At 40.3% G+C, this 14,239-nt stretch overlaps 1 protein-coding gene across 1 annotated transcript in view; it reads left to right on the top strand.

Moving 5' to 3' along the window:
* The window catches only part of LOC132830132 (adhesion G protein-coupled receptor B2-like), a 500,291-nt gene that overhangs the window by 92,027 nt on the left and 394,025 nt on the right, over nt 1-14,239 (top strand). Inside the window, exon 4 of the mRNA XM_060847634.1 lies at nt 3,954-4,115. Within this exon, the coding sequence (XP_060703617.1) occupies nt 3,954-4,115 (162 nt within the window). The remainder of the gene's footprint in view (nt 1-3,953; nt 4,116-14,239) is intronic.

Below are 14,239 nucleotides of genomic sequence, written 5' to 3'. Positions count from 1 at the left end.
GGCTTGTCCTTACCACCTTTTTTAAACAATGGCACCACGTTAGCCAATCTCCAGTCTTCCAGCACCTCACCTGTGACTATCGATGATCCAAATATCTTAGCAAGAGGCCCAGTAATCACTTCTCTAGCTTCCCAAAGAGTTCTTGGGTACACCTGATTAGGTCCTGAGGATTTGTCCACTTTTATGCGTTTCAAGACATCCAGCACTTTCTCCTCATTAATATGAATATTTTTCAAGATGTCATCATCTATTTCCCTACTTCCGATATCTTCCGTGTCCTTTTCCACAGTAAATACTAATGCAAAATACCTGTTTAGTATCTCCCCAGTCTCTAGCTTCAGATCCCTCTTATTCCAGTTTTGGCTTGGTTAGACTCTGAGCAAGTCCCCATGACATAATCGCGGCTCTCAGAAAAGTATTAATCCTCCCAAATCCTTTCAAACAACATACGACACTGACTTCATCTGCAGCAAAAAATATCATTATGTGAGAAAATCTACCCTGAAAAGAATAAAAAAGACATGGATATTACAAATCAGAAATGAAGGGAAGAAAATGATCAATGGTGTTTGTATCCCTGAGATCTAGTATTTTTTTTAACCTCTGTATCTTTCGTAAGCAATGAAAAGATGAGCCAGGAATAGGTTATCTATGGAGCTCATTTACCCAACCACTCAAATTAAGTTGTCCAGTAGTTTAGCTACGAGTTACATGTAACAAATTGGAAAATTCTGGCATACAGGTTGTATTACTGATTGCTGTATAAAAATTGAATAATATACAGTGCACAGTTTACATATGGTTTCGCTACTTTATTAGTGACAATGCACACTTACTTAAATGTTTATGGGTAAAACTACAAGATGAGAATTGTGTTTTGATTGTGACCAGTACTTTATTTCCTTTTTTTGGTGGTAGGTATTTATTATGATATACACATATAATTTATCTTTATCTGTATCGCAAAGCATTTTCTAACAGGATCCATATAAAAGGCTCAAGCCCAGCATTTTAGCCAGATGTGTGATGAATCAGTGATTTCTGCTGGACAAGATCATTATTTTATGTCCATGACTAGTTTCAATCTACAATGGTCTCTGCCTCTACTGCCCTAAGTACTGTTTTTCATTTTTAGCTTATAATAAACAACTCCGATCAATTTTAATCTGGTGAATGTTATCTCAAAACCCTGATAGTCATTCACAGTCAACTTACCACATATAAAGAAAAATAAGTTCTCTTTTCTAATGAGCATTTACAGGAATAATTTACAGGAAGCATTTTTTAATTTGATTTCCAGCATAGCTTACCATAAACAAGCATGAATCTGCTTCAGTATATCATCTGTTCTGTTTATTCATTTTGTCTCCGACTCTGTGGTCAAATATATTTATCCATACTCAGTCATTTTCTCACAAACAACATAAGAAATGTTAATGATTATTCAGGCCTATGTTCATGGGTTTAAATTAACTGTCAATATTTTTCAAGAGCAAAACGCCTTGCAGAACCTGTCTCTCCAGAGTCCATTTGCTGTATTTCATAACCTCGTGGATTAGTAGGTCAATTGTGAGATTGTCATGGGTCCCATGCACACTCTGTGAGAATGTTGGGTTTTCACCAGTCTACAGTGACAATATATGGACCCTGAATATATGAGTTCATGTGCTGTTGTGTGCAGAATTATACTTTTAATTTCCCTTTAAGTTTTTAAAAATATGATTTTGTTTGTTAGAGAACACTCCAGTGAGCACCATTAGTTGAATTTGGTACCTGAATAATACTGAATAAAAGTCATTAAACGCAATACATTTCCCGGCTGAGATTCCAGGAACTGATTTTGTATTTTTTTTTACAAAAGTAATAAATATTGCTGTATTACACCTGCTGCATGATCTAATGATTTTGCTGCATTCACTAAATAAACAATCATAATTTGCCTGCCACGAAATAAAAGCAAACCTTGGTGTAAAAAATTCACCTCTGGTACAACACAGATGATAGCTGATCACGTACAGCACTTGATATTTGATTCCATGGCCACAAGCCAACTTTATGTCAAATATGAAACTGGCAGCTGTAAGTGATGCAACCCATTTTGCACAACTGACCAAGGCAACTGTCTACCCACTTCTCTTTCTTTCCTTTTATGTCAAATGTTCCACAGCTATCAAATATTTAGTTTATTTCTTTATTTGTTTTAACTGGTCAAATTTTGGGGTTATTAAATTGAACAGTTATAACTATATAACTGGCATCAGTTGAATTTCTATTTTTTTAAAAATATGGTTGGATTTATCCAAAGAGTACCCTGCTGAATAGTGAATTAGTCCAGACTATTCCATATTTAAATGAAGTACTTTAAAACTGACAATGAAATCAAGTACCCTGAAAACAAATCTGCTTCATATTCTGCCGATCATATCATGGAGGTTCCTGACTGTACAATCACGGAGTAAAAAATGAGATCTGCAGATGCTGGAGATCACAGCTGAAAATGTGTTGCTGGTTAAAGCACAGCAGGTTAGGCAGCATCTCAGGAATAGGGAATTCGACGTTTCGAGCATAAGCTGATGAAGGGCTTATGCTCGAAACGTCGAATTCCCTATTCCTGAGATGCTGCCTAACCTGCTGTGCTTTAACCAGCAACACATTTTCAGCTGTACAATCACGGAAGCAAAGGAGAAAGTGAGGACTGCAGATGCTGGAAATCAGGGTCGAGAATGTGGTGCTGGAAAAGCACAGCAGGTTAGGCAGCATCCGAGAAACAGGAGAACTGATGTTTCGGGCATAAGCCCTTCATCAATAATGGCTTCATCAGAAATCGTAATGTCAATTCTCCTGCTCCATCATAGAAGCATGTCCGACATAAAATTTCTCAAACATTTTGTATAGCATGGCCTTTTGTGTAGTTGCATTGTTAGGTTATTCTGTTATTTTGCTTCAAAAGCATGCAGGACTGATTAGCTGTTTTAGAATATAGAGTAAAATGTGAGGTCTGCAGATGCTGGAGATCAGAGCTGAAAATGTGCTGCTGGTTAAAGCACAGCAGGTCAGGCAGCATCCAAGGAACAGGAAATTCGACGTTTCGGGCATAAGCCCTTCATCAGGAGCAAACTTTGATCAAATGAGAGATCCAATATATGGAAGATCTGGTAAATGTACCTGTAATTCCCTGTCTAGCACTTTGGATTTTATGTGAGAACTCAATATGCGTGCACATTAGTTTTTTGTATTGAATGGAAATTAAAAGAGAGTTTATAAGTAAAGGATGTTTGCTTTGTTGTTCTTGAATTGATACTCATATTGTCAGTGTCCCGAGTGTGGTGCTGAAAAAGCACAACAGGTCAGGTAGCATCCAAGGAGCAGTAGAATCAACGTTTTAGGCAAAAGTCCTTCATCAGGAAGCTCATATCATCAGGTCTGGGAATCAACCGGTCTTCTGTCCAGTTTTCACTTTTCAAGCAGGATGGACTTTGTATTTTTTAGGTTAAGACACAACTTCCAAATAGCAGCAGAACTGCTGAAACAGGTTGGCTTGGTTTAACAAAACAGAAGAGTGATTGCAAACTCATTCACACTTATAACTATGTCCAAGACATGATCTCTTGGCCTTAGCAAAGTGTCCCAGGCAGTGCTACCAAGGAAAGTTAAAATCGAACTGAGAGGACAAGTTATTGCAGACGATCTTCACTCATCTTAGTCCTTGAATCCTGTTTTATTTGGAGATGAGGGAATTTGAAAATGGAGAAGTGGGGGGTGGGGGCGGGGGTAGTGGAGAAAGGACAGTTTATTTATTGTTTTATACATGTGAAAACTTTACAGTATTAGTCATTTCATAAGATCCACTCTCTTCCATGAAAGGATACAGTGGTAAGATTGGACACCAGGCCTGCTGATAGTGACGAGAAAAGCAATAACATGGAATTTATCTTCCTCTTATCTGTTGACAGTTGAAGGACAGTGGCTGCACTGGGGTCCATGGAACAGATGTTCAGTAACATGTTCAAATGGAACACAGCAGAGAACTCGCAAGTGCATCTCGACCCATGGTTGGACAGAGTGTAAAGGTCACCAGGCTGAGGCCCGGGATTGCTTCAACCAAGAATGCTCAAGTAATTTCCTTCATTCTTAAGTCAATTAAATTATCACACTAAATTTGATACTTGATAGCAGTCACTGACTATAATACAACTACTTAAACTGTATAAAATAGTCTCTCCAATTCTTAGTGATTAACAACAACTTATATACTGTGAGGGTCTCTGCATGTGTACACTATAGTGCTGTCTTTTACTGTAAGGTTCTATGACTTGGACAATTTTTGTTTTACAGTACAGTTGCTTATGGGTCCCGTCCAAGTGAGAAATGTCTTGCTCTGAAGCTGCGTGATTCACAATGGGCTCTGATTTTAATAACATATGTCTCAGATATTTCATTTAATTAAGCAATAATACAATTTATGAATAATATTGTTGGATGTAGCATTCATCACATTAGAACTGTACAAAGTTAAAAATCACACAACAGGTTATAGTCCAACAGGTTTATTTGGAACCACTAGCTTTCGGAGCACTGCTCCTTCCTCAGGTGGTTTGGAGTAGAAGATCATAAGACGCAAAGTTTATAGTAAAAGTTTCGTGTGATATAACTGAAATTATATATTAAAAATTACCTGGATTGTTTGTAAGTCTTGCATCTTTTAGAATTAACATGTTGGTTTCAGTTCTTTCATATTTAAATCGCAGAACATCTTTAAAAGTTACGTTCTTAAGTGAATTTTAACAATTGGTGTCATGCTGGCCCAGATAATACACTTAAGATATGAGCTGTCCTGTATGAGACTGTCTGTGCCATGATGGTCAGACTGATTCTAATCTAAAAACCAAATGTATTGAATTCCCCAGATAATGCATTTAAGGTGTGAGCCAGCTGTGTGAGTCTATCTGTGCCACAATGATCAGACTGATTCTAATCTAAAAAACAGATTCACACAGGGCAGCTCGCACCCTAAATGCAAAAAAACAAATTTACAGAATCTCCCAGATAATGCATTTAAGGTGCGAGCTGCCCTGTGTGAATCTGTTTTTTAGATTAGAATCAGTCTGATCATCGTGGCACAGATAGACTCACACAGCTGGCTCGCACCTTAAATGCATTATCTGGGAGATTCTGTAAATTTGTTTTTTTAGATTAGGATTAGTCTGACCATTGTGGCACAGACAGACAGTCTCACACAGGACAGCTCACACCTTAAATGCATTATCTGAGCCGACATGACACCAATTATTAAAGTTCACTTGAGAATGTAACTTTTAAAAATGCTCTGCGATTTACACATGAAAGAACTGAAACCAACATGTTATTCTAAAACATGAGAGACTTAACAAACAATCCAGATCTTTTTCAATATAGAATTTCAGTTATATCACACTATAAAATTTTGCTCGAAATTTTGTGTCTTACGATCTAATACTCCAAACCACCTAATGAAGGAGCAACGCTCCAAAAGCTAGCGCTTACAAATAAATCTGTTGGACAATAATCTGGTGTTGTGTGATTTTTAACTTTGTACACTCCAGTCCAACACCGGCATCTCCAAATCATTAGAACTGTAAGCAGCAAAATGAATTAGAACCATGAATAAAACAACAATATAACCAAAAATATCATTACAATAGGAGAACACTAAGACCAAGCAACATTCGGCAACCAATCCAATTTTGTTCTGACAATTTATGGCAATCTATGTGTAATGAAGGCATATGACACGTTTGCCTTTATTGGTTGAGATATTGAGTAAAAGAGGGAAAAAGTGAGGACTGCAGATGCTGGAGATCAGAGTCGAGAGTATGTTGCTGAAAAAGCACAGAATGTCAGGCAGCATCCGAGATAAGCCCTTCATCACAAAGTGCAACAGTCAAGATGTCATGTTGCAGTTTTTATAAGACTTTGGTTATCCCACACTTAGTGTTCAATTCTGGTTGCCACATATTAGGAAGGATGTGGAGGCCTTGGAGAGAGTACAAAAGAGGTTTACCAGTATGCTGCCTGGAATAGAGAGTAAGAGCTATAAGAAGAGATTAGAAAAACTCGGGTTGTTTTCTCTAGAGCAGTGGAGATGGAGGGAAGACTTGATATAAATCAATAAAATTATGAGATGCGTGTATAGGGTTGACAGTCAGAAACTTTTTCAAGAGTTAAAATACTAGAGGGCATGCATTTAAGGTGAGAGGAAGGTTCAAAGGAGATGTTGCAGCAAGTTGTTTTTACAATGAGAGTGGCAGGTGTCTCGAGTGGTGGTGGATGCAGATGCAATAGAGGTATTTAAGGGGCTTTTAGATAAGCACTTGAATAAGCAAGGAATGGGGCGTTATGGATAAAGGGCAGGCAGAAAGGATTAGTTTAATTTGGTGTCATGTTTGGTACAACATCATGGGCTGTACTGTTCTATTTTTAAGTGTCATAAAACCCCATAACTCACTTCTATTAGTTACTATAGCGTGACACTTAAAGCCTGAAAATGCTTTCATTTTGAGCTGCTCTCATCGTAGTTGATGGAACCAGCTGAAGTTATCCTAGAACCATAGTGATTTCTTAATGTGGGTTTTATGGTTTGTAAAAACCTGCATTGGTTACATTGAGCCAAAGAATGAAATATGAAGTAGACTTTTCAACTAAACTGGTATTAATCAAAGTATAATGTCAAATATCTGAATAACGTACAATGTTAATATTATCAACAGAGAAGGTGTTCTCTATGCACAATTTAAAGATTGTATAACAAATAGAGGGAATGCTTTCCAGTCTTGCATGCTTTTAACATCTTAAATGTGGCTCAATATATTAATTTCTTCACTATGTTTTATTAGCAATTTGTAAACATATTGTAAACATTGTTTCCCTGTTACATTATACAATGCCAAGGATCGATCGTGAGTGCAACCAATACAACAAGCAGCCCCAGGAGGATGACAGCCATTGATCCTTGGCAATCAGTGAGTCGGGTTAGGAGTATTTGGAAGAAAGGGTTTGCAAACATGAGGGAAAAGGTTCTTTGGAGGTTGGGGTTGGTGGGTTTCGAAGTATTGACAAGAAGGAAGAAAAGGGGGAATTGTTGCCTTCTTAGTAGGTGGCCCTATTGTCAAAGGGCATCCTGCAAAGTTAGTAGCCCCCTTTCCTTCCTGCTATTTCATAAACTTTGAAAAAGGAATCAGACTGCCAATTCCCACCCACATGCTCCACCAACTGCATTATGACATGGGGAAGGTAATATTGGGTAAATTGAGCTTTTACAAGCTCAGTTAACAAATTAACAACAGTGGAGACATTATTGAGGAGGGGCAGGACTGACAACACTCCTGGGTAAAGAATCTTCAGGCAAGACAAATAAGGTGTAAAAGAGGAAGTTGTGTTGCGTTATTAGTTGGAAAGTCGGTTACTGAAGTGAAACGGGAAGGTATCTTTAAAGGATCTACAAATGAGGCTTTATGAACCGAGTTTAGGAGATTGAAAAGGGGTGTATCTTATTGTTGGGGTACTATTGGGAGTACCTTAGAGATGTATAAACAGTCAGTAGTCTAGCAGATAATGTAGATAAGGGCCTGTTTCCACACTGTGGTGAATCTAATCTAATTTAAAAATAATTCATTGACGTATGTAAAAACCATAACGTCCAGTCATGAATTGGATAAATCAAGAACTGACTGGTGGACAATGTTCCATAGACATCCCCAGTGTCAATGTTGGGGCATCAGTTTTTGCTTACATAAAACAAAGAGAAAGCATTTGTGACCATCTTCAGTCAGAAGTAACAAAGAGAAGATCAACTTATATGTCAAGAAGCAGTTTGCCTTGGGAGTCCTCAAATTGACTCTGGATCTTATGAAGTCTCATGGCACCAGGTCATACTATAGACTAAGACGTTTCTGACTGGTTGTCACCTACCAACCCTGTTGTGGTTCTGTTCGCCGAGCTGGGAATTTGTGTTGCAGACGTTTCATCCCCTGTCTAGGTGACGTCCTCAGTGATTGGGAGCCTCCTGTGAAGCGCTTCTGTGATGTTTCCTCCGGCATTTATAGTGATTTGTATCTGCGCTTCTGTTGTCAGTTCCAGCTGTCCGCTGCAGTGGCCAGTATATTGGGTCCAGGTCGATGTGTTTGTTGATTGAATCTGTGGAGGAGTACTATGCCTCTAGGAATTCCCTGGCTGTTCTTTGTTTGGCTTGTCCTATAATAGAAGTGTTGTCCCAGTCAAACTCATGTTGCTTGTCATCTGAGTGTGTGGCTACTAAGGATAGCTAGTACAACAGCTAAGGATAGCTCAGACAACAACTCACCAGGATGAAGGACCCGATACCCAGCATGAGCAAAACCAATGTAGTGTACAAAATCCCATGCAAGGACTGCACAAAACACTACATAGGACAAACAGGAAGACAGCTAATGATCCGCATCCATGAACACCAACTAGCCGCGAAATGACATGACCAGCTATCCTTAGTCGCCACACACTCAGATGACAAGCAACATGAGTTCGACTGGGACAACACTACTATTACAGGACAAGCCAAACAGAGAACAGCCAGGGAATTCCTAGAGGCATGGCACTCAGCCACAGATTCAAATCAACAAACACATTGACTTGGACCCAATATACCGGCCACTGCAGTGGACAGCTGGAACTGACAACCAGAAGCGGCAGATACAAATCACCATAAATGCCGGAGGAAACATCACAGAAGCGCTTCACAGCAGGCTCCCAAGCACTGAAGATGCCATCTAGATAGGGGACGAAACGTCTGCAACACAAATTCCCAGCTCGGCGAACAGGACCACAACAACGAGCACCCGAGCTACAAATCTTCTCCCAGACTTTGAACACCTACCAACCTTTCTCAGCTCCTGAGATCTCCCACCATCACAAATACTGATCATAAACCAATGCAGTTCTCTACATGATAATAAGATTTTTAAAAATTCATTCATAGGATGTAGATGTCACTGGCTAGCCAGCATTTATTGTCAATCCCTAGTTGCTGTTGAGAAGGTGGTGATGAGCTGCCTTCTTGAAGTGGCGCAGTACATTTAGTGTAGGTGCTCCCACAGCTTATATGATGGGAGTTTCAGGCTTTGACACAGCTATACTATGGAAATGGTGATATATTTCCAAGTCAGGATAGTGAGTGCCTGAGAGGGAAATTGCTGTCGGTATTATTCCTGTGTATCTGCTATCCTTGTCCTTTTAGATGGTAGTGATTGAATGTTTGAAAAGTGCATGTAAGGAGCCTTGGTAAATTTCTTCAGTGTATTTCGTAGATGGTACACACTGCCACTGCTGTGCATCAGTAGGGCAGCATGGTGACTCAGTGGTTAGCAGTGCTGCCCCACAGCACCACGGACCCAAGTTCGATTCCAGGCTTGGGTGACTGTCTATGTAGAGTTTGCACATTCTCTGTGTCTGCATGAATTTCCACCGTGTGCTGTAGTTTCCTCTCACAGTCCAAAGATGTGCAGGTAAGGTGGATTGGCCATGCAAAATTTCCCCATAGTGTCCAGGGTGTGTAGGCTAGGTGGATTAGCTGTGGTAAAATGTAGGGTTCTGGAATAGGGTAGGGGACTGAGGATGAGTGAGATGCTCTTCGATAGCTGGATAACCTCTTTCCACACCATAGAAATTCTATGATCATTGATAGAGAACACGAACATTTGAGGATGTAATGCCAACCAAATAGGGTTCTTTGTCCTGATGGTGTCAAGCTTCCTGCTTGTGGTGGGAGTTGCACTCATCTTAAAAAAAACGTGGGAATTATTCTAACACACTTCTGACTTGCGCCTTGCAGCTGGTGGACAGCCTTTTGGGATTACTCACTGTGAGTTACTCAGGTGAGTTACAAAGGTGAGTTACTCACTGCAACATTCCTAGACTATGGCCATCTCTTAATGCCTCTCCCTTTATATGATCAGACTGATTATGTTTTTGGTCATTGAGATCTCACAGGATGTTAATATTGAAGGACTCAAAAATGGTAAATGTAATTGATTGTCAGGGGCCATAATTAGATTGTCACTTGTAGGAGATGGTCATTTATTGGCATTTATTAGCCCCTGGCTGGATATTGTCCTGGTCTTGCTGCATTTGAAGACAGACTGCTTCTACATCTGTGGAGTTGCAAATGGTCCTGAACATTGCAGTTACCAGAACATCCCTACCGTTATCCTTATAATGGAATATCTATAGGTGGTTGGGTGTAGAACAGTACCCTGTAAAAGACAGACAGACAGATACACACACACGCACCCACCCCATAGGGAAGCAGCCCTGGAGCATTGCGCAGGCAACAAGTCCTGGCACTTAACCTTGGAGTAGCTGAGTGCCAGTACAGAACAAACGGGGATGGCTGGTGGACTGGGGTCAGACGCAGGCAGTCACACCACATGTGGGGGCCTTATGCTGAGCTGTTACACCGTAATGGCTATGAAATTTCCTACTTTACAGTAATGTCAACCCTTTAATGATGTCCTAGTTTAACTTATTTTTCAACTCTGTAGGTATTGCAACTATTTTTATTTGTCTGCTATATCCAAGAATTGTACCTAGGTACTTGTACCTAAGATATCACCATAAGATGGAGTACATGTGACATTAAAAGGATATTGTATTGCACTGAACAAAAAGAAAGAGAGAAAAACAATTGGACAGACAAAGGAGTGGTTAAAGGTTAGTTTAAGGGAATAAATAGCTACTAATGGGAGCTATAGTAGCTGACAATGGATTGTGTGTGTAGGAGCCCATGTAATGACAAGACCAGTGTTTGGGGGTGGTAGAAAGCAGGGGGATAGATGCCAAAGCCCTAAAGTTGTTGAAATCGATATTAAGAAGGCTGTAGAGTTCCTAAGCAGAAAACAAATGCTGTTCTTCCAGCTTGCGCTGAGCTTTGCAGCAAGCCTGAGATAGATGTTGGCCACGGTACGTGTATTGAGGTGGCATGTAACTGGATGCTCGGGATTTTTTTGCGGACAATGTCAATGATGTTCCCTAAGCATTCAGTCAGGTCCTGGAAGAAGTCATACTTTTTCTGTTTTGCTCAAACTCATGTGCTTGCAGTCGTTTTAGTGTCTCCTCCAGATTCCTCAGGTACATTTCCTCTGAAGAGCTGGTGATCTAGATATCATTGAGGTAATATTTTGCCCCTTTCATCCACGTGGGTTTTGGACAATAGACCTTTGAAATAAGAGACCAATGTGATCCTAATAGGAACCTTTTAAATCAAAACGAGCCCTGATGATCCAGATATCTGTTCCTCATGGACATGTTGGCAGCAACTTGATCAAAGGCTTCATCATCAGTGACGTGGTGCGTCTGGTCCATTCCTCTTGACAGAAGTGCGGTGGTTTCAGCAGCCAGTACAGCAGTAGCGGCATGGTGGTTCCAGTCATTCGTTGTGGCTATGGCAGCAATGTGGCAGTTTCAGCAACTATAGCGCAATGGCTTGAGCTACAGCTTCAGTGCTGGCGATTGGTGGATTCGGTCTGTTCCTCCTGGCTACGCCAGCAATGCAGTGGCTCCATTGTTGGCCTCGGCAGCGGTGTCCCATAGCCACTTCAGAAGTCCAGGAGCCGTGGATGGAATAAAAGATTAACTTTGTCTTAATTATTTATTTTTATAATTTCTGTAATTATAATGACGCTGGATTATGGTGACTTATACACATCTCACTGTATTTCCATAAATATAGGTGGCAATCAATTACTAAAAAAAACTCAAAATTTATGTCTCTCACCCTGGAATGTTAGGATGTTTAACTTAAATTGCTCATCAGAGATTTTTCATTCACTAGCAGCATCCATGTCTTATTGCCCACAGCATGGATCTTCTTTGAATTTAACTGACTCTTCTTTGGCAGGGTTTTTTTCAGTGTGCTCTGTTTCCTCCAGCAGGTATACCTGCTTACAGTTCTTGCACTGGACCTTCCTGCTCCAATAGTCAGTCAGTGTCCAGATCTGGATTGGTGGTGCTGGAAGAGCACAACAGTTCAGGCAGCATCCAAGGAGCAGCGAAATCGACGTTTCGGGTAAAAGCCCTTCCTGATGAAGGGCTTTTGCCCGAAACGTCAATTTCGCTGCTCCTTGGATGCTGCCTGAATTGTTGTGCTCTTCCAGCACCACTAATCCATAATCTGGTTTCCAGCATCTGCAGTCATTGTTTTTACCAGTGTCCAGATCTGTCATACGTTTGGCACTTTTGCTACTCCAATCAATATCTTTTGTCTGGCTGCAGTTTTATGTACTGAGGCCTGAGCCCCTATAGACACCACAATGTCCAGAATGGTTTTAAAATTTAGATTTTTCTTCAGTAGTGTTCAATACATTGGCTACACACAAATTTGTCCATTAAGCTTCACCTAAAACATTCCCAAAGTCAGTGCTCAGTGAGGAATTATGGTGAATTGAGCGACCAAGGGTGATGTAAGGAAATTTTTTTCAAATGGCAAATAATTAGGGTGTGGAATGGACTGTCTGGAAATGTGGTGGAAGAAGGTTCAATTGAGGCATTCAAGAGGCCATCAGATGATCATTTGGATAGAAATTGTGTTCATGGAAATGGGGAAAACTTTGGAGATTGGCACTCAGAATCAAAACTTGTGTAGGCAGTTGGACTAAATGGCCTCCTTCTATACCATAATAATTCTGTGATCCTTTTCCAGTTGATTCCCCCAGTGAAATCTGAACCCCTGGGCAATTAGTAGGCGATTTGGGATATAATAGTCCTCTAAATATCAACTAGCTATTTGTTTTGCTTCCCAGTTTGTCTGGCTGGACAAGATTTTGTAGTTCAATAAAGGCTTTACTGCCGTAGTGTTGAGGAACATAGGTATTACAAATTCAACCATCGTTCTATTTGCCATATTATAACAACTGAGTCTTTCAATGTCGGCTCACCAGCCTTCTGTTCCTCCTTCAAAGGTTCTGAGGGTGCTACATTGGCCCGCCATTTTAAAAAAAAATTGCACAACCAGGTTTTACATTCAAAACCTTCTTAAATTTGATATTATGGTATTAAGTTTGCCCTCTAAGATGAATTACAACAGCTTTTTCATTTCTAATTCGAATAGGGGATTCCTTTTCCTTTCCTTGACTTCATGCTCGAGATCTCTCACTTGATTTGATTTGATTGGTTATTGTCACATGCACCTAGGTACAGTGAAAAGTTCTGTTTTGCAAGTAATACAGGCAGTGCAGTGCATTAAGGTCATAGGACAGACCAAAGAAAACAATTTTATAGCTGCAGAGAAGGTGCACAAAGAGCAAGATGAACATTAAATTTAAAATTTGAGAGGTCCATTAAAACAGCCGGGAAGATGATGTCCTTGCAATTTTTGATAAGTTGTATCTTGAGCTTTGTATCTTGTGCCTGAAGGAAGTGGTTGGAAGAGATTGTAACCGGGGTGGAAGGAGTATTTGATTATGTTGGCTGCCTTACCATGACAACAAGGAGTATAGATGGAGACAATGGATGGAAATTTGGCTTGCGTGATGGTCTGGGCTATGTTCTTTCTGGACATGCCAAAATGTCCTTACCCTCTTTAGGTAGTGGAGACATTGTGCTTTCCTGACCTTAGCATGTTGGACCAGGATAGATTGTTGGTGACTATCACTCCTAGGAACTTGCCACTCTTGACCATCTCTGCCTGAGCACTAATGGCATAGACATTGACATGCCCTCCATCTTGCTTCTTGAAAGTAATGACCAGCCCTTTCCTTTTACTCCTGTTGAAAGAGAGATTCTTACCTTTACACCATGCACTCTGTTGCTTTCCTGTTTTCAGTCATATCATTGTTTGAGATCTGGCTGACAACGGTGGTATCATCTGCGAATTTATAGATTGAGTTAGGATGAAATTTGGCCACATAGTCATGAGTATATAAGGAGTATAGTAAGTGGTTGAGTACAGAGTCTTGTGGGGTGCCAGTTTTGAGGATTATTGTGAGGAGTGTTGTTGCCTATTCTCACTGATTGCGGACTGTGGGTCAGGAAGTCAAGGATCCAATACCAGAGTGTGGAGCAGAGACCTGGGTCTTGAGAGTTAGTTTAGTTGGCATTATGGTGTTGAAGATGGAGCTGTAGTCAATAAGTAGGAACTTGACATAGATATATTGGTATCCTGTTGTTTCAGGGATGAGTATAAGGCCAGAGAGATGGTGTCTGCTGTGGAGCTGTTGTGATAGTAGGTGAATTG

The sequence above is a fragment of the Hemiscyllium ocellatum genome, chromosome 30, assembly GCF_020745735.1.
Source record: "Hemiscyllium ocellatum isolate sHemOce1 chromosome 30, sHemOce1.pat.X.cur, whole genome shotgun sequence".
Classification (NCBI taxonomy): domain Eukaryota; kingdom Metazoa; phylum Chordata; class Chondrichthyes; order Orectolobiformes; family Hemiscylliidae; genus Hemiscyllium; species Hemiscyllium ocellatum.
Note: the sequence above shows the minus strand (reverse complement) of the source record. Positions and strands in the feature narration are given on the sequence as shown.